This window comes from Mytilus californianus, unplaced genomic scaffold (assembly GCF_021869535.1).
Source record: "Mytilus californianus isolate M0D057914Y unplaced genomic scaffold, xbMytCali1.0.p SCAF_4, whole genome shotgun sequence".
NCBI classification, from domain to species: domain Eukaryota; kingdom Metazoa; phylum Mollusca; class Bivalvia; order Mytilida; family Mytilidae; genus Mytilus; species Mytilus californianus.
The window spans coordinates 93512127-93534575 of NW_026262690.1; the positions used below are offsets into that span (position 1 = coordinate 93512127).

At 31.1% G+C, this 22449-nt stretch overlaps 1 protein-coding gene across 2 annotated transcripts in view; it reads left to right on the forward strand.

The window, feature by feature from the left end:
* LOC127698853 (uncharacterized) overlaps window positions 1-22449 on the forward strand; it is a 66484-nt gene that overhangs the window by 21706 nt on the left and 22329 nt on the right. The window contains exons 1-2 of one of the 2 annotated variants that reach the window (XM_052202549.1): window positions 3932-4175; window positions 18489-18664. In XM_052202549.1, coding sequence (XP_052058509.1) covers window positions 4037-4175; window positions 18489-18664 — 315 coding nt within the window. In that variant the 5' untranslated portion in view covers window positions 3932-4036. Of the gene's footprint in view, window positions 1-3931; window positions 4176-18488; window positions 18665-22449 lie in introns of those variants that run through there. The other variant, XM_052202548.1, reaches the window with a different exon arrangement.

Sequence of the window (22449 nt, forward strand, 5' to 3'; positions counted from 1 at the left end):
GACAAACAACACCATGGTCAAGAGAAAGACAGACAGACAACACCATGGTCAAGAGAAAGACAGACAGACAACACCATGGTCAAGAGAAAGACAGACACAGACAGACAACACCATGGTCAAGAGAAAGACAGACAGACAACACCATGGTCAAGAGAAAGACAGACAGACAACACCATGGTCAAAAGAAAGACAGACAGACAACACCATGGTCAAAAGAAAGACAGACAGACAACACCATTTTCAAAAGAAAGACAGACAGACAACACCATGGTCAAAAGAAAGAAAGACAGACAACACCATGGTCAAAAGAAAGAAAGACAGACAACACCATGGTCAAAAGAAAGAAAGACAGACAACACCATGGTCAAAAGAAAAAAGACAGAAATAGACAATCATCAGTCAATGAAACAATACACAGAAAACTTTGATCAATATGAATCCCAACAAAAACTGGGTTCGAACTCATGTACCTACTCAGTCAAGGTAAGTAGTTCCTGCACCACTAGATATTTGGGGATCTTATGTCCCAACTGAAATCAGAATAACAGTAGTAAATCATCGCTTGATTTGATTATCAATTCTGTACCTGATTAAAATTGAGAATGGAAATGGGGAATATGTCAAAGAGACAACAACCCGACCAAAGAACAGACAACAGCCGAAGGCCACCAATGGGTCTTCAACGCAGCGAGAAAATCCTGCACCCGGAGGTGGTCCTCAGCTGGCCCCTAAATAAAATTGTGTACTAGTTCAGTGAAAATGGACATCACACTAAACTCCAAAACATATAAATGAACTAAAATTAAAAAAACATACAAGACTAGCAAAGGACAGAGGCTCCTGAATTGGGACAGGCGCAAAAATGCGGCGGGGTTAAACATGTTTTGTGAGATCTCAACCCTCCACCTATAGGCCTATACCCCTAAACCTCTAGCCAATGTATAATAAAGAAACACATAGTAATACGCACAGTAAACCTGAAGTTTATCACAAGACTAACAAAGGCCAGAGGCTCCTGACTTGGGACAGGCGCAAAAATGTGGCGGGGTTAAACATGTTTTGTGAGATCTCAACCCTCCCCCTATACCTCTAGCCAATGTATAATAAAGAAACACATAGTAATACGCACAGTAAACCTGAAGTTTATCACAAATGAATTAATTTCTTTTTAAAAAAATTAATAGGTTCAAATATTCTTTGAAGTGTAACTAACAATGAAATAAAATCAATTTATATGTTAGAAATGATGTTCATAAATGGAAACAATACCAGCGTGTTGTAAAGATTGACGCTAATCTGAATAGACATTTTAATTGATTTGGTTATAAAGTTTTTGTTTTAAGCCATTATGTGTTCACCGTCTGCTGTCAATATTATGAATGAAAAATGTCAAAATTTAATGTTAAATTATTTGAATTTAATGATCCAATTGATTAAAAGCATTTTGAATTAACCTAATTTTTTGGTTATGCTAGCTTAAATAATAATAATAAACCCAAGTAGTTTGTTAAATGAGGTTTGCAAGCTTTTTAAATTTGCTGACTTCCAAGGAACTATTTGGTATAAAATGAAAAAGATAAATAAGTGAAAATGTTATTCTTTGATGCAGGTTTTGCTATAATTACTGCAAGATATCAGTTGATCAACTCTTTTTTTTAATGTCTTAATGATCCAGAGAAAATTACATTAGTTATACACTGAAAAAGATATGATTTATTATTTAGTGCATAGTAAATGATATTGCAAGTTTTAGGTTATGCAAGGATTAAATCTTCCTTTTTGCTAGAATTACGCTTTCTGAAAAGAGTATTTAATCTTTTTTAGAGTAAATGACTACAAGTTTAAATTGACTGTTTCCCTTTTACATTTTGCAAGATCTACAGACAATTTCCTGTTCTTTTAACCTTGAAAGTTTTGTAGACATTTGGTTGTTTATCCTTTTGTCTTTTTATGGTTACACCTGCAGATATTCGGTTGATTTTTGGTAAATTTGTGTATAATGATGACTTGACGATCGAGTATAGGTTTTTCTCCAGTTGACAATATTTTGGCAGAAGTATGCCAGTTGAGTTTCATGACAAGTGTACTTTTTTTGGTAATACCTAGGGTTGGTTTTAATTCCAGTTGACTTGGAGGTATAACAGCTCTTTGAATTAAAAAAAAATCATGAAGTTTTCTTTTTTTTTTGCCTTTTTTATGCCCCCGCCGTCACCGGAGGGGGCATTTAGTATTACCCTTGTCCATCTTTACGTCCATCGGTATGTATGTACGTCCCAGTATTTGTTTCCGTTCTCTAACTTCAGTTTGCCTCAACCAAATGTTTTTCTGGTAAGATTTCTAGTGAAAAAGCCACTGATATCACATTTTCTCTCTTGTGATATAGAAACAGTAGTAATCTTCTTTGAACTGGAACTATGGTACTGCTATTTAATTATACAGAAAAAGTACCAGCATATATAGCGCAACCATCAGGGGCGTCCTTGTTGGCAGAACACTAACATTTGGCTTTTTTCTAATCGGCAACAAAAAAGGAGAGTAATATTGCTTTTGAAATTGATGCAAATAATTCTGACTAGTAATCATCTGGTGGTGTAGTCCAAATAATTATGACGTCTTGGAAGGCTATTTTAAATTTTTGCTTTGACGCCTTCCTGCGTCAATGTAGGATAAAAAAAAGTCAAAATCCAAAAAATACCCACAGCAGACGGCATGATTATCTGGACTACTGGTGGTGCACCTCCTTCAAACTAGACGTATATCTAAACTATGGCTTTTGTATTAACTAAATTACAAGCTGTATGTGTGTGTATTGAAAAGAATATCACACATGTAATATCTCTCACTTTTGAAAATAGTTCACAGTTTATCTATTTCAAAATTTCCCTATTTTTTTCTAATCACATTTACATAATTTGTGAAGTTCGTTTGTAAGAAGAAGGTAAATTTTGGAACTTATCTTGCTACGTCAATTTAAGGAAAAGATAACTTGGACTAAAGGGGACAAAACACGGGATATTTGCCATATTTTGGCTATAAAAAAATTTCAGGAATTCAAGCTAGATTATCATAGAGCACAAGTGTCATTCTAAAGAAATTTTGTCACAGAGAAGAGCAAATAATTTTTTTTGTCTTGTATAAATAATTTTTTGTGTGTGGTTTGTACTTTTTATTATCTATTAGCATGTGCGAATAAAATGAACAAGATTTTGTACTATTTAGTAATTTCTCTGTATTAAGCTAAATGACCTGTAAAAAAGAAAAAAAAAGAAAAATTTGAAAAAATATCACTGATTACTTAGAATATGTAACTTCAACATCCAATTTTTCTAACAGGAATTTTTGTAACACTTTTGATTTTTGGAATTAATTTTGGTCCAAATCTTACCTAATCCTTTCACAATCTATCACTTTTTCCGTAAACAAATTTAATTCTCCAACTCTCAGCTTAGTTTCATAAATTTGAAAAATGATTTTCTACAAAATCTTTTAAATTCAATTTCATTTCATTTATCAAAGTCTGATTAAGACTCGTATTGTAGGATGGGATTTTAGTTAGTAAATATGAAGTCCTTTACTAAGACACTCATTTCCGTAGGAGGCTTATTACAAACTTTCTTATAAATACCATGACAAGAGAAAGATAAGTAAATCCATAAGTGATATCATTCCACCTGATAAAATTGAATAAAAATTAGTATTGATTTTGATGTTTAAATGTGTATTGGGCTATGGGTGACCTGGTTTCACCTGGGACAATTTAATATAAATATTTATCTTTGCGAAGTAAATCCCTTGTTGTTGAGTCCTTTTGAACATCTACCTGCAATTCAACTAGTAGAAAAAATTTGATCCCGTGCCAGAAAGTAGATTGTATGGTTGAATTGTTTGTATATTGTTACGGGTACGATCTAAGTGATTATACCCAATCACGTGACCCAACAGATCTATAGACGCCAATAACTATACCTGAGCAAAAGTAGTAAAGAAGACGACGGCCATGCACCACGATTAAATATTAGCTGGCTGGACAATAATCATGACAATGGACTGCTTGGTACAGCAACCAATCTGGACAGGGGCCTACCACCATGGTGGCCTAGCCTTTCATCATCTCCATCATTTTTCTCCATATTATTTTCCAAGGAAAAGAAATCTACCATGTTCATTTTATTCTGGTAAGCCATTTTGTCTTTTTACCGTTATAGAAAAGTTCTGCTTTACTGAACATTTAAGTTTTAGGAATATTTGTAATATGCTAATCTGTTATTTTTTAATTATTACTCATTGTTACTAGTTTTTATTAGTTTATTAAAATGATTTTTAGTAAGGAATAATATTTATTTATACCATGGGAATAGGACTTTCCGTTTTATATGTTTGTACTTGAATTAGATATCTTTTGAAGAAGTTTGTATAGAGTTTGAAAAGTTTTTACGGGCGTTGAATAAGAACGTTATTGATAATGATTAATAATTTTCAATTTTTTTTTAGAACTTTATAGAATTATTTTTACACAATGCCGTAGGTTCATTTATATACAAGTACATTAACAAATTTTTATGGATTGAGGAGAAATTGAATTGAAATTATGTGGATGCTTGTTTCTACCTATACGGTTACTGTGGATTTGTCATTATTTGCTGGATACCAATTATTATTTATTTTGTGGGAATAGACGAATCATGAATTCAAATGTTCAAAAAAGTATAAATTTCTTATAGGCTTGTTTGAACTTTGGCAAAACTATGAAATCAAGTATTCATAAAAATACAATTTTCTTTAACCCATGAAAATTGGTACCCAAGAAAATGTATTAATCCATTGTATAGGACAATTCTCTTTTGTTGAATTCTATACATGTGAGGTTCATTACATTCAAATCCACAATCAGATCATTTCAATAATTGATTCAGTAACATTTATGACTCTCAGTTTTGTATTTTTTAATTGCCTTAGAATTCATTATTTTCATCTAAATTTTCCAAAGGAAGCTCCAGTTGTTTTCTAAGTTGAGATTATGTCCTTAATTTTTTTACAAGATTTTTTTTTTACTTTGAGGGTGTTTCTTGTTATTATGACCCTATAACAAGTGAAAAATTGCAAGTTTTGTTATTTCTGCTATCTAATATTTTGTAATATTTAAATAACACAAAAATGTAAATTTTGAATAAGTAGTACATGTATATATAATGTAAAAATCATAATTTTGGTATTTGCTTCTTTTTCTTAATAATATGTTTAAAAAGCAATATTGAAGAACAGAATGGTTGGAAATCTCCGATACTTCATGTGAACTGTTACTGCTAGATCTTTAATATTATCTCTGTTCACACCTTACCACAAGTGGCCCTCCTCATGAAAAGTACAGCAACATTTTGACATTCATAATTGCCTGTTATATACTGTGGATTCATACTTTCATAGATACTAATTTACGTGTAAGTTCTGTAGTTTTGTGGATATTTAATTTCGTGGTTTTGCAAAAGTATGCATAGAAACATATAGTTAATAAAATTGAGAATGGAAATGAGGAATATGTCAAAGAGACAACAACCCAACCATAGAGCAGACAACAGCTGAAGGCCACCAATGGGTCTTCAACCAAGCGAGAAAATCCCGCACCCGGAGGTGGTCCTCAGCTGGCCCCCAAATAAAATTGTGTACTAGTTCAGTAAAAATTTGAACTCGTGTTTTACTTATTACCTCAAATTCGAAGAAAATTGATGTTCCATGAATACTAATTAATCCACAGAATATTTTTGCAGATATTTATGAGGGGAGTAATTAGTCAATAATGTTTTTTTTATGCCCCTCTGCTCTGGAGGTGGCATTAAGTGTTACCCTTGTCCGTCCGTTGGACTGAAATTTAGTTTCCGTTCTCTAACTTGAGTTTGCATCAACCAAATGTTATGAATTATTACCAAAAAACACCGATCAAGTTTGAATTTGGGTTGCATCACTTTTACTGTTCTTGAGTTATGTCCCTTTATAACTTTATATGCATGCGGGGGCATCCTCTGTGTCCTATGGACACATTCTTCATTTATTTAAATTACTGTTATATATGTTATAACATGAATAATGGGAGATGTGTGGACACATTTCAATGAGACTGCAACCCAACAACACAAAAATACCAATGACATCTAAAGCTCAACACAGAGTTTTCAGCAATAGATAAATAAATGTCTCTACAGTTTGTCAAACTCTAAATTGCCCTGACTTTGAAAAAGTTTTGAATAAATAAGCTCTAAATTGCCCTGAGTTTGAAAAAGTTTTGAATAAATAAGCTCTAAATTGCCCTGAGTTTGAAAAAGTTTTGAATAAATAAGCTCTAAATTGCCCTGAGTTTGAAAAAGCTTTGAATAAATTAAAGAAAGACTATTAATTCTAAATTGCAATAATATTTACCATGGTGAAAAACAAACACTTTGACATTTATTTTCTAAAAGAATTGTTTTTGATGATACGTAATTAACGATTTAATTGCAAGGTAGGTTGCAGTTAACATTTTATGTATCAAAAACGAGTTTTTATAAGTGCAGTTTTAATTGTGTGATCAATAGTATAATGGACATTAGTCACAACAAATGTCTTTGATCAGTTCTCTTCTCTAAATTGACTTTTTAAACCAATTGACCTTTGTGGAATTTAGAAATTCAAATTGGCATTTGAAAAAAAAAACAGTACAGCAAAGTAGGTCATTGTGATGTAGTTTCTTAGATGTTCGCAATGTAAAACTTTTAAGATAATTGTGGTTTGCAATATTTAAAAAAAATTCTTTTAATTTCTCACCTTTTAGGAACACAAAACTACCTTTCAACTAAATGTGTTTTGATGATTTACAAATCAACATACATGTTTGATATAATCATTCTTGAGATGACAGTTTTTGAGTAGCTCTGCTTGATTGTTGTTTTATTGGGTGTTGTTGCTGATAATTTATAACTTAGATACGTCAATTTTTTGGATATCTCATTCTATTCAAACTTTGATCCCTATTATATTCAGCCTAGTTATGTCAAGTCTTCTGTTTTCTGCTGATTGTTGTCGTCACTTCTCTCTTATGTAGTTTATACTTATACGGCTAGATTTTCAAATCCTGGCCAAGTAGTTAAATCTGCTAAAAAATCTCAGAATCTGATATCATTTATTGTGCACTGCATAAAAATTATGGTTTTTTAATATTGGTAATATTTTAGTTTGTGGATAGATTGACTATTGTATTTGCAAACTTTTTACATAATAAATCTGACAAGTAAAGACACAACGTTTTTCTTTCTTAGAAAAACTAGGAAAACCATGACAGAAAAGCAACCAAACATCATATATTATCTATAAAAGTCTTAAGATTTGCGGAACAATACTTAATATAAGACGGGTAATATACATTCTATTCTAGACGATCTGGTACATTTTTAATTTTCTGGTTGATCTTTTTTATTGACTTCCATATATCTCTCTCTATATATATATATACATGTATCTATATATCAAAATATTAGTCACTACTTTAAAAGAAAAAGACAAATTCCTTTGACTACTGTATCAAAACAAGAATGATTTTTTTTTTTGGCTATTAAACACTTTTTGTTCTTTTCATTTGAAATTGATATTGTTGGAATTTCACAGGTCATGATTCCATAACACTTTCTGTGTTCAAAACAATAGTCTGCACATTGTTGAAAATTATACTTATAAAATAATTGAAGTTGTTTTCTGGTGTCATGTTTTTTCCACCTGTCAAATTTAATTTATGTCCACATGGCATATTAGTATCAAATTTTTTTAGGAGGGTCTTTGAATGAAAACATGACCTGACCCGTGTATTATACTAGTACTTACCACTATATTCAATACAGTACTGCAGAATTATATTGTAGTCCAATATTGCTTGGAAACTGTAGTCCAATATCTCAGTAGTCTTACATGGGTTTTCCCCTCCGACTTCTGGGATTTTCTAGTGCAAGTTATAGGGTGGAATGCAGGCCAATTCCCAATTTGAATTAAAAACCGAAATATTAAATTTCTAAGAGTGGGGACTACATGTACAATCATCCAGCCTGAAAATCCTTGTCTGATCTTGAATATTGGATGATGTCAAACTTGTACAAAATATGCTTTAAAGTAGGTCAGTTTTCAGGAAGTAGTAGGTCACTTTTACCTACTTGACATGCATTACTTTAAAAAAAAAAAAAAGATGGAAAAAAAAATACAACATAATACATTCAAGGATAAAAGAAATTGCCAGAAATATTGGACCATAGACCGAACTTACCACCGAACCCTGATTTCTCAGAAGAAAAAATAAAATGTAAAAATAAAGATATGTAACAAGAAACACAATATTAAGGTTTCTAATTATATATATTTGTGTGTACTATTAAGTTTAAAATTGGTAAATCTGCCAAGAGATGGTTTATAAATAGAAGCAGCGCTGACTTGTTTTACCGCTATTGGTTATTGGTTTCAATATATGCATTTTATATTCAGGCATTGTTTGAAAAAATTGGTCAACATAAACATTTATTGGGATTTAATCTGCTCAGATTTAATTAGGCATCTAAAATATATTGGGAAATACCCAGTATCAATTAGCATATGCAAATTACTTGATCTATATTATTGATATTTGAAAGAAGGTTTACATGTATGTTTATTTCAGTCTGTCAACCACACAAATTTTCATACTAAAAAAAAAATCCATATTTTATTTCAATTTGTCATATTTACAGTCTGAAACCAAATTCAAAAATCCATGAATCAATAACTTAACTTGAAATTACTTAAATTTTAAATCTTTAAAAATCGCAATCAGTTGCCATAGATTTTTTTATCACTGAAGGTCATGAGAAAGTCATTAATTGTCATCTGAAGCCTTCATAGCACCATGCCATGCCACATTTTTTTATTGCTTTGGGATAAGAAATCCATGAGGTGAACAACTTGAATGAAAGGGTGACCATTTTAAAATTAAAACGTAATAATAGTGAAAAATCAATCATGGTTACCCTTGAAACAATTTATAACTATTTTATGAAATCTTATGATTATAAACTTTGCAAATATGAGCAAAGTTTTTTAGCTCACCTGGCCCATAGGGCCAAGTGAGCTTTTCTCATCACTTGGCGTCTGTCGTCCGTCGTCGTTAACTTTTACAAAAATCTTCTCCTCTGAAACTACTTGGCCAAATTAAACCAAACTTGGCCACAATCATCATTGGGATATCTAGTTTAAAAAATGTGGCTGGTGACCCGGCCAACCAACCAAGATGGCTGCCATGGCTAAAAATTGAACATAGGGGTAAAATGTAGATTTTGGTTTATATCTCTGAAACCAAAGCGTTTAGAGCAAATCTGACATGGGGTAGAATTGTTTATCAGGTCAAGATCTATCTGCCCTGAAATTTTCAAATGAATCGGACAACCCGTAAGATCTACAAATAAGTCAACTTGACCAAAATGGTCAGTTGACCCCTTAAGGAGTTATTGCCCTTTATAGTCAATTTTTAACCATTTTTCGTAAATTTTTGTAATCTTTTACAAAAATCTTCTCCTCTGAAACTACTAAGACAAATTTAACCAAACTTGTCCACAATCATCATTAGGGTATCTAGTTTAAAAAATGTGTCCGATGACCCCGCCCACGAACCAAGATGGCCGACATGGCTAAAAAATAGTACATAGGGTAAAATGCAGTTTTTGGCTCATATCTCTGAAACCAAAGCATTTAGAGCAAATCTGACGATAATAAAATTGTTCATTAGGTCAAGATCTATCTGCCATGAAATTTTCAGACCAATCAGGCAACACGTTGTTGGGTTGCTGCCCCTGAATTGGTAATTTTAAGAAAATTTTGCAGCTTTTGGTTATTATCTTGAATATTATTATAGATAGAGATAAACTGTAAACAGCAATAATATACAGCAAAGTAAGATCTACAAATAAGTCAACATGACTAAAATTGTCAATTGACCCCTTAAGGAGTTATTGCCCTTTATAGTAATTTTTTTACAATTTTCATATATTTTGTAAATTTTTGTAAATTTTTACAAAATATTTTCCACTGTAACTACTGGGCCAAGTTCATTATAGATAGAGATAATAGTAAGGAGCAAGAATGTTCAGTAAAGTAAGATCTACAAACACATCAACATCACCAAAACACAATTTTGTCATGAATCCATCTGTGTCCTTTGTTTAATATGAACATAGACCAAGGTGAGCGACACAGGCTCTTTAGAGCCTCTAGTTTAGAAACTGTTGGACACATATACAAACACTCATCAAAAACTTAACAAAATTTAAATTCATTATATGGTGCTCCAGTGGGGTTCCTTAAGTCACAAGGTCTAGTTTAAAAATTGCCTCAGGTCATCTGGTCACTTTTAAACAAATAAAACAGTTCAGAACATTTTTAAAGGTCACAGGTCCTTTTAGTTGAGTTGTCAGGTCGCAAGGTAGTTGCCAAACCCCCAAAGGTTGCAGTTTGGATCCACCATGTTGGAACCACATGTACCTCTATGAATTCTCTCTCTGGGTAACCTAGTATTTTTTATCATGGTAGCTATATAAGATTCCATCAGTATACCAAAAATAAATGTTTTTTGGAACAGTTATTTTAACGCAGCTAAATTGCTGTTTTTCATCTCAAAGTCACAGTTAGGCCTTCAGCATGGAACAAAAACTCACCTCACTGCAAGTTTAAGACAGCCCCTAGCACAAGTTTTAGTGGAATTCTTTGCAAACTGACAATCACGCCACAATTGTGAATTGAAGAACAGAGCCATAGAGTTATATAGGAAAAATCCAATCTGGCAAAGAAATCAAACATTTACCGTCATAATTTAGCCCGACAATCACACTGAAGTGTGCAAAAACAATACAAACATTTAGACAACCACAGGGCACATCAAGATATATATTAGATAACTTGGCAGGAAATAAAGTATGTAGAGGGCAAATAATTTCGGGTAGACTTTGTAAGTTCTCATCTAATTTAAATAACTGAGAATCTAAATTTATTATTCAGAATCATTGTTCACAGTATAAAGTGGTTGTCAAAATATGATTTGGTAATAGATGCTCTAACAATAACAGTTTCACAAAAGGACTTAGAATATCTTTAAAAACCTCATGCATTGTGTTATACATAATATGCTTAAACCTAAAAAGTCGGTTGATATGTCTCAAGAATAATTGGAAGTTAAAGGTAATGTCTCAATAACTCTTAAGTCAAAGGTTTTGTCTGCCTCAATTTTGTTAGTCAAGATTTGTGTCAGATTTTTTTTTAATCAAAATAATTAATAAATGTTAGCAATATTTTATCAGACTGAAAGGATAATGACAGTAATTATGAAGTATAATTCATAAATTCATAATTCTTTTACCATATAGGAAATACTGAATTGATTAAAACCTGGATTAATTTTGTTTTAATATGCCCCCGCCACTAATTGGCTGTGCATATAGTATTACCCATATCCGTCGTTCTGTCCTTTCGTCGTTCTGAAATCAAATTGTTGTTTAGACTTATTTTGTTAAAGGAGATGTGACACAATTTCTTTTTTTTTTTTAATAAATCAATAAATATTAGTCTTGAAACATGTTTTGTACAATTTTGCTGGTCAAAACCTGATCAATTGGCAGTTTTTAGGTCAAAGAATCCAGAGCTCGCCAGCAGATATTGATCTGAATTTTGGTACATTAGTGTATATTGGTGACAGACAGAAAGAATTTTCTTTATGTTGAATTGGCCAAATTTTTTTCAGAATCACAGCCCTTTTAGAAACATAGAAAATTTATGAATATTTTACCAGTTCAGACATTGTTGTAAAACCTGCAGAACTGGAGATGATTTTGGTATATAAGTACATGTATATATAATAATGACATACAGATCAAATTTTTGTTTCATTTTGGCTGACCCACTTAGGCAATAAGGCTTCAGGCTGGGGCATTTGTTCAATACCAACACTTTTAAAATTAACCTTACAATGTACTTTTTTCAGTGTTGCCAGATTGTTATGTGGTATACAGACATTTACCAAACCCTTAAAACAACACCTAATTACTAATACACAGAAGTCTAGTAATTTGGTACCTCTGATTAATTTACTGAAGAAATGAATGCTCCTTTTTGTCATTTTATTGGGGTGTAAAAGTGTTGACTGAAGCACATTTTGTATGAAGCGGGGAAGCGCTTCATTCTAATATGTGCATGATCAACACTTTTATACCCCAATAAGATTACAACAAGAAGCAATTATTTCTTATAATTACATTTTTATGCTAATAAGACCATGAAAAAAAAGTTTTATCAAGTTTTTCATTTATTTATCTGTGCAGTTTTTTTTGTAGAACGTGTCATCACGGATGTAACATTACATTTTGATATGAAGGTTAATTTTTGAATGACACGCTATTGTTGTTAGCCAATCAAACTAACAAATTCTTGTGAAACATACATGTAATGTAATTTGAAAAAAGGGCAAAGCAAGCATATTTTTATTTGGTTCTTTTTTATTCAATTTACAAAAACTTCATAATTGTCTAACATTCTTGGTACTTATGTAATGTTTGCCACTGGGCTAAATGCTACCTAACTCATTAGTCTCTGTCTAAACTTACAATCTATGGGTACCTTAACCTACTTTCAAAACAGTTTCATAAGCTAAAATGACCTAGTTTGCTGGGCTTTTAACTTCTTTCAATACAGTTGCATTAGCTTTTCTGACCTAATTTTTTGGGGGAGCAAATTCCGATTCACATTTCAACAGTAAATCATATTTACAACAAACAAAAAATTTATTTTGATACCAATCGAATAGTAAAATCTAAAATTAGTTTGAAAAATACAAACAGACAATGATTATGTCATGTCTGCAAATTATTCTGTTAATATATAGAAGTTACTTTTCATGTTCTGAAAACTGCGCATACAAATTAATACCATTAAAACTCGAAAATTTCTAACCATTTTATTTACTCAATAGGAAATCACATTTCGTTTATCAGTTGATCTCGAAATCGACTAATTTGAATGACGTGAGGGAAGTCCCGTTAATTTGTTGTGGTAACAGCATCTTAACAAACACAATAGATTTTTATGGAGGTGTTTTACTTAATGGATACCTGTCATCATCAAACAATACGTAAACTGATGTTTATTAAAAACGACTTCAAGTCAAGAAAAGAGCTTTTAAAAGCCATCCATTCAATTGGTATAAACTAATATGAAACCATCTTTTTCATAAATTTATCATAGCAATTAGCTAGTATTCAAAGGAAATCTTTATATTCATAGTTTAGATATAATTTAAAAGCATTTATAATTATTTACGTAACAGGTAAAAGATATAATGCAGAATGATTCAGAGGCAAATATAATTAAAAAGTATTGTAAAGCTTTTGTCATCAATCTTCAATCCACAGATTCTACAATAGTATGAATTTTTGAAAACTAAAACTGCAAAACTGTGTATGATCAAGAAGATACTCTTATAAAAGAACTGAATTCATATTTATGTTCGATTCCAACATATGAAACTGCAAATTTTTAAGACTTTTGGTTTTGTATAGATATCACTGAAAACTAAAAGTAATATGGTACAAGATTCTCTTTTGGAAGAACTTTGTTTACATAATAATTAATCGTTGATAATTTGGAACAACAGACATTTGTTTAATAAAAAAGAACTTTAGATTGATATCAGATGACTGTAAACATCTGCATTTATAATATCAATTTCGTTGTTTTAAACCTGTTGACAATTTCGTGTTTATTATTATTCCGGTGAATGATAATCACCCAAGTTCTTTGACCAGTTCCTTAGGTATTTATATTCAAAAGAATTAAGATAATCGGTATTTATTACCTTAAACAGTCATCAATTTAAGTTTGAAGTGTGCTCCAAATCTGATTACCAGGGATGATAAAAATATTTAAAATGAACACAATGGCTGTATTATGTTTTATTGTGTTACATGCTAAACTTGCAGACTTATGTCAAAGTAACCTACTTAGATAAAATTTTGACAAAAATGTACTTTGAATTCAATTGCAATTGATTATCTGCCCCTTGTTTGAATTATTCAAACATTTTTTGATGTCATAATAATTTTAACAATGAATATTTATATGTATTCATTAAATGATGAGATTGTAGTTTTATAATAAAATGTTTGAATAATTTTATTAGATTTGTCTTGATATTTGTTAAACACACAAATCGCACCAAAGGAAATCTGGAATAATGTACAAGGGAAATAATTCTTATCATAAGAAACACTACAAGGGACATAATTCTCATTAGAATCACTACAAGGGACATAATTCATGTAATAAGAAACAGTGCAAGGGACATAATTCTAAATTCAGTCAAGACCCTTTAGCTCATAGCATGGTTTTTGAAGGCACATATAACTGTGGGCAGGGTTAACCAGTTTATGAACTTAATAATTATATAGAACTATATGCAATGTCATAAGTTACCATGAACAACAGATTGTTTACTGTCGATTACGACTTCATTATTAAGAAATGAAAAACAATTTCTAATATTCATTGCTTAATATTAGAAATTATATCTTTGAAACCATGTTGAAAAGGTGTGTTTGCAGCAGTTTTGAAGCTTGATTAAATAGGCAGAAAATTTCAACATATTTATGGTTTGAATTATTAATAATTAATTCAGCAGTCGAAAAGTGGTAACTTGTTACAAGTACAATTCAAAGTTCATAAGTACACCTGGGTCAGGGTTAGTTTTTATATATAGTTTAATAATATATAGGTTTTGAAGTGCAAAAAGATTTGACACTGTAAAGTTTTCCCCAATCACTATACATGTATATATGTTCATATAAATGCATGCACCTGTACAAAGTTTCATGACTGGATGTTTATACTGTGGATTCAGTGTTATTCGTGGGATATTAATTTTTGTGGATTTCTTGGGTGAAAGTAAACGACTTTTTAAAAATTGTAAACTAAGTACAAATTTTCTGTAGGCTTGTATGCAGACTTTGGAAAATCCAAGAAATCAAATATCCATGAAAATACAATTTTTATCCATCCACAAAAATTAGTATCCACGGAAGTAGACGAATCCACAGTATAAAGTTTGAAACTTGTGCACTTTCACAGGCGAAAATAAGAAAAGGTTGGATTCACAGACAATTGTTGAATTTTAACAATTACTGGTACCCTGGACTTGAGTAAAATGCTTGCTTGAGATTGAGGTAACAGTGTTGTGGATCACTCTGAGGCAAACAGTTTTTTTTTTATAAACTTTCCCCCAATAGAAAATGGTCAAATACACATATCATTTTCATGTGACTATGAAGTTGTAAAATATATTGGTAAACATGTTTTCTCAGATGCGAGTACCAGTAATTCTCACTTCTGGGTACTTTCGGTAAGTTTTTCATGAGATTCGATTCTTCTCATAGATTGTTCCTCAGAAGAAAAATGATAAAAAAAATAAATAAATTAGGGAGCTAATCAAGCTTGTGTTGGTATGGAAGTAATGTATCATTCATATGCCATGAATTAAAAAAGTTTCGTGACTTCAGGTTGCTATTTATAACCTCACTAAATGAATAACTCCTACAAAAAAAATAAGAACAGATTCAAAAAGTCACAATAACAGTTGTTCCTTTAAATAACTTTAAAAATAAAATTTAAAATTTTAATTGGTTTCATGCAGTTTGGTGCATCAAAACTTAATTTGAAAAAAAGCATTTAGTCATTAAATAAATACTTATATTATTCGAACAGGAAAAATATATTTAAAAACAAATTTAAAGAACAGGATAGAGTTCTTTAATTAATAAAATCTCTTTATATAACGTCTTATGTCCATTAATTTAAATGTACTCTAACTTTGAAATATAATAAAGTCAATGTTATGATGAAATAAAATTCTCTATCAATTATTAAATCTGTAATAATATTACACAATATGTCAGTGTTACCTGTCAGGTAAAATACAGGTAACCCTGACAGATATTAACGCGGCTCACCTGCTGCGGAATTCCCAAAATTAAACATTTGTTTCAATTGTTCATTGTATAAAGCTTATTCGTACCCAGATAATGTAATAGTACTCAGCGATCTGACAGCTTTATCTGGGACCGTCTTAAAAGGTCACACCTTTCTTTATCAGAAATATCCCCCTAATGTTCCATGCAAATACGGCTAGAAGGACCAGGGTTTATCAGTGACGTGCGTCATCAATATTTTTGTCTTGTCATTTATTGTTCTGGCAAAAGACTGGTCAAGTTGTCTTTTCTAGATTACTTGAAATAGAATATGTAGTCTATTAATTAATAACTTAGAATTACAAATATGCTTAAATCTGTACTATTAAAAAATCACTATATTTTTGCACTGACAACTGGTAATGTTAGCTAAAATTATCTTTAATGGAACAAAATGACCTTACAGTCCTGAAGGAAGTTTAACAGGAATTTCTTAAGATTAAAACTTTAACACAATGTTGAAAAATAGCATTGAAAGTCAAAAATTGACTCAATTGTATTATATTCTTGATGATTCATTGTCATGATAAGATCCAATGAGTTTTAATTTTTCGTTATTCGCAAACAGACCCTGGTTGATAGAAAACTGTAAATTCAGAAATTTCTGTGTTCAATTATTATTGAAATTGTTGAACAAAAATGTGCAAATAGTTTTTAAGATTTCAGAAAATGCTGCATACAAATGATGCTATCAACAATTGAAATATGCTTTTATGTCTGTGAAACCTATTGGTCACAAATTTTGAAATATTTTTAAAAACATTGCAAAAAATTTTGAATTAACACTTTTTGGACAACAGAAACTCAATCAAGCTTACTCTCGCAAAAAGAGGGCAAAAAAAAGTACCAGTACAACTTCATGTCATGATCTGTAATTTCAATGGTATTTTTCACTTTCAGTACATTGTAAGTCTAGCTGTCGCACTGAAAAGTTTGGAATGTAGTTCATGAATATTAGTTTCATTTGATTTCTGGTAAAAGTTACATAATTAACGGTATGTGACCCTTTAAAGATTCGGACAGTAATAGAAATATAAATAAGATTAAGTTTATAAAAGTAATTGCCTTGTTTAAATGCATGTTTTTAAATTGGCCCAATATTGATTTTCAGAAGTACTTTTAATTGCATGTTTCATATCGTGACGAAACTCTTTTGGTGGGCTCATATTGACTCCCAACGTAACGTTAACATCTGTTATTGTTACCGCCCAACTTCTTATATTGCAAAAAGACTGAACAACTTTAACATACTGCCCTGAAGTTAAGGAGGCGTTGAGTTTTAAAAGTTAATAATTTTATTTGTTCATATTTAACATTTGCTGTCCATAAACTACGGTCTATGTAAACAAAACTTTTGTATACCAAAGAAAACTATCCAGGGTAATCTATATAAACATTGACCAATAAATTTACCTGTAAAAGTACATCAAAATGGGTTAGGGATAGCTGTTCTGTCTTAGACGCTATTGATTCATTGATATTTGTGATGGACGAAATTTTCCTGTATTTTCACTGTATTTTTTATAGGCTTGTGTGCAGAATTTGCCAAACATCAGAATACAAATTTTTTCTAAGATGGTACAAGTTTCTTTTTAAAATATTGTTGGCTGTGGGAAATCAAAATTCCTCGGGGGAAGCAATTGTTTTTGGGAGCTTTACCATCAATATATATATCACAAACTTTAACATGGGAATAATATTTACTATTGAATGTATGTTGATATTGAAATTTTACCTTTTTTAAATTTGTAATGAAAGAATGAAAGAAATGTTTATTAATCCCCAAATATGTATTCCAACATATTAAATCCACCTTAGTTTTGTTTGAAATTTCCAATTCTAAAAGTGTTTATATGGAATTAGTGTCATATACAGTCCCTGTTAAGCACCATTCAAGTCTAAGTATCACTTTGTCCAAAGATGTGTAGATGATATGGAACTGGAAAAGATTGAAAGGGATGAGGGTGCATAAAGCTTTGTTTAACCTAATTTATTTTTCTGAAATCTTGAACCAAGTCAGGTAAGGGACTGGAGTTTGAAGAAATTTTTCCAAAAATTAACCAGTTAATATGGACACCGATTTTATACCGCTCCAATTACTAGGGGGGATTATGTTAACTGGTTTATGCATTTGTCCCTGATCAGGTTAAAGTTTTACAAAGAAGTTCTGTTCAAATTAACTTGAAATTAATACACATGTTCATTATGATTTGAACTTTTTATAGGCTTTATAAATTATCTACCAAATTAAAGTTTTGACCTGGATGCATCTTGGTCCACAGAACATTGAAATGTGTGAGTGCGAGCTGGACATGGTGTCCTATGGACACATATTCTTGTTTTTTTTTAAATCTTTAAGTTTAGTGCATTTTTTAATAAATATTTTTTACAAAGCTATATATTTCTTATTCCAAACTTTTGTCAATAACTTATTTTCTTCTATTGCAGGTTCATGCGGTCTGTCTAGTAGCTTAGATGACGAAGTGGGTTTCCCCGCTGATATTAAATTAGAATCGACCAATGACTGCATGCCAGATGAAGACAAAGACTTCAAAGTCTGCGTAGTTTGTGGAGAAAAAGCTAGTGGTTTTTACTTCGGGGCCTTAGTATGCTTGCCCTGCAAAGTAAGTTTTACGGGTATATGAGAAAACTGATCAGTGAATGCAAATATGATTTTGTAAGATATAGAAAATGCGAGAAAAAACTCTAAATGCCAAACTAATCATAAATGCTGTGGCAATTTATTTTTATTTTCATCCGTCTGCCACAAAAATAGGGAAGAAAGAAGAATTTTCAAATTTATTATTTTTTTCTGTTGTTGTTTGCGGAAAAAAAAACCAACTCATTAAGGAAAATGTTTAAAAGTTAAAGCTAGTGATATCAAAATTGCTTAAGATCATTTGGTAAATCTAAGTTCCTAAATTCCTTTTTGCCTCACCAGAGTAGTTTTGATTTCTTGATTTCTTACAGCTAACAATATTTTTAAAAGTGGCTCGTGTCATCTAAACAGACATGACCACTTCTTGTAAAGTGCTGTGCTTGTACTGGAAACTAAGGACAAAAATTGTAAATACTGACTGAGAAGTTTTGAATTTTTAGTTGTTTTTTTTTTGTATTTCGTGTCGCTGTCTGCTCAAATAGAATTAATTATTGATGAGAAAACCAACTGTCGAACATTATCCGTAAGATCTCAAGTGGCTTTTGAAGTTCTTATTTCTCTATTTACTCGAATTCAACAGTAAACAAATATTTACATGTAGGCTATGTCGATATTGAAATTTGACTTTTTAAAAGTTTTTGATGAAAGGAAAATTTTGTTATTTCATCATGCATGTGCAGTTTGCTTCTTAACTATCTCTGTCTAGAATTTATCTATAAAATTAAGAGTTAAAGAATTTAATTCCAAAACACACATAATGCACATGCAGTGGAAATTCTAACAAAAACTCAAAAAAAAGTTTATTGAAAAAGCTTAAAAGTAAACTAGACAACCCTGACAATTCATAAAACCCATGTCTTTTGAATTTTGTAAAGGTTTAAATCTTAGAAACTAAATAAAAGTGTTTGGGTTTAGGTTTTGTCGTCATCAAGACGATCACCAGGTTGACAACAGAGCGTAATGACTTCTCCACGGCAATATCACAATACTAACTTATCATACATGGCTTAACTGTGCAAACCAAACATTCACATATTAAATGTATCCCTCAAAGTATGTAACATATCTAAAATTGATTACAAATTATTGAAAACATCCGAGACGTTTCGATATCAGCGTCCACATTCCAGAGTATAAGTGTTATTTACTTAGATTGTCAGCATTCAAGTTTATTCAAATTATTTAAACTGGAGTATGTTACGATTCTTAAAAATAAAAAAAAATTCACTAAGACTTAAAGTCAAAATTAGATTTATAAACTTCAATTTTATACATATCATTACAGATTGATTGTTGTTTGTTTTAAGTCCAGTGGCAAATATTTCATGCATGTTAAGGACAACATATCATTGAAGGAAACATCCATTGATTTCTGCTTTGTAGGTTGCATTTCTGTAAATATTGACAATGCAATTTCCCATAGGAACTCCTTTTACGGCTAAAACTGTACCACTTTTACTATGAAGTTTTGAACACAATCTTATCCTAGAATTGAAAGTTCATATGCACTACAATTTTTTTCAAAGGTCAAAATATAGGGCTGTGCGGCATATTTTCAACGTTTATATGCCCTGAACTTTTCAGAGTTTAAACTAACACTAATTTTCTTAACTACCCCTACCTCGAATGAAGGGTTACCACAGATTTCAATGTAAACAATATGCACATGTATATTTACTGGTAACATTCCCAAGTTATGTCTCTATGAGATGGAACACAGAGAGCATAACTGGGAACCAGTATGTAAACAAAATTAATTTTCTATGAATATTCTAAATCTCCCCAAAAGAGGCGTGGTTTGAGAAACAGCTGTATTTACAAAGTGCAACCTATACAAACATTTATTCAAATAGAAAACTCTCTAAAATCAGTTTTTCTTACATTAATACTCATTTATCAGAATTATAGCCTGAAAGAAATCACTGTGTATACTCTAAGTTTTTTTTTACTGAACATTTTATACCCCTCCCCTGTTTCAATTTTTAAAAGAATTTGAAAACAAGACTTTAATTATTGCCAGCTTACCCTATTTGCATATTTTCTGATATAAAATGCCTAGAACCTGTTTAAAACTGTTTTGATAACATATTGAAAGCATATCAGAATACTATAAATGTTATGTTTAGCAGTCAATCATTACAACATTCAAGATTATATAAAATATCCAATCCTGCCTCTGTCTCCAGTCCACATCTTACTGTATGCCTATTTGTCAATTAAAGTTCACATTTTCTACCTCAAATGGTCAATTTAGAATTCTTGTCACAACAGTATCATCTGTAACCATATATCTGACACAATTTACCTAATAAATATACTAGAAGTGTTCAAACAAAGCCATATTTGCAATAGTTGTATGTATGCAGATACCAGTCTGAGATATAAATTCACTTAAAATGTTATAGAGATGACTGCTAACATCTAAGTTTTGCATAACTTCCAAGCATAGTTATTGTTTTCTATATCAAGAACTTAAAAATCATAAAATCATAGCATTTACAAGTTAAATTATCTGTTTTATGACCCAGGGGGTAGGCAATTTTCTCTGTTTTTTGCCCCTGGGGCCTCAAATTTCCTAAATTATTCTGCTGTTTCTAGCAATTTGGAATATTTAGTACATATTCAGGATAGAACACACTATTGTAAGTTTTGTTGAGATATTTTTGTATTTCTAGCTTGTATTTTTTATGCCGTGGTGACAAAAAAGCAGATTTAGGTGTTACGGCTTACTTTTGGGTTAATGACAGGACACAAACATCCCATAAATAATATTCAGGAAGGATCGATGAGTTTCAATGACTGCGAAGAGTAAATATAAGCACTTCTTAACAATTTAATTTACAAACATGCAAATATTATGAATTAATTTTGTATTCAGGACTTTAAGTAAACTATGCATACTGTAAACTGTGAATTTATGCTGAGTCATCATATCTAAGGCCCAGGATTCTATCAATCTTCATGAAATATTTATAAAACTTCATATTTGAGTTAATTTCTTTAAAATCTGTGAGATAAAGCAAATTTGGTTAAATTCTGAATGTTTTCTTTTTTCACCCTATATAGGTTGCATTTCTGTAAATATTGACAATGCAATTTCCCATAGGAACTCCTTTTACGGCTAAAACTGTACCACTTTTACTATGAAGTTTTGAACACAATCTTATCCTAGAATTGAAAGTTCATATGCACTACAATTTTTTTCAAAGGTCAAAATATAGGGCTGTGCGGCATATTTTCAACGTTTATATGCCCTGAACTTTTCAGAGTTTAAACTAACACTAATTTTCTTAACTACCCCTACCTCGAATGAAGGGTTACCACAGATTTCAATGTAAACAATATGCACATGTATATTTACTGGTAACATTCCCAAGTTATGTCTCTATGAGATGGAACACAGAGAGCATAACTGGGAACCAGTATGTAAACAAAATTAATTTTCTATGAATATTCTAAATCTCCCCAAAAGAGGCGTGGTTTGAGAAACAGCTGTATTTACAAAGTGCAACCTGTAATTTGTATTCAAGTATTACGATAGAATTTTACGAAAGCAATAGTTTGTTTACTCCTCATAAGTCAGCTGTAGTTGTTGAGTGGCTGAAAGATATGCTGATCTGATGTCTTAGAACGCTGTTTTTTGTTGTTGTATTATATGGGGAAGGGGGTTGTCCTTTTAGAAAAATAAATAAAATTATTGTGTCAACCTCTCAAGATTTAAATAAATTAATTTATTAGTATAACACCGTA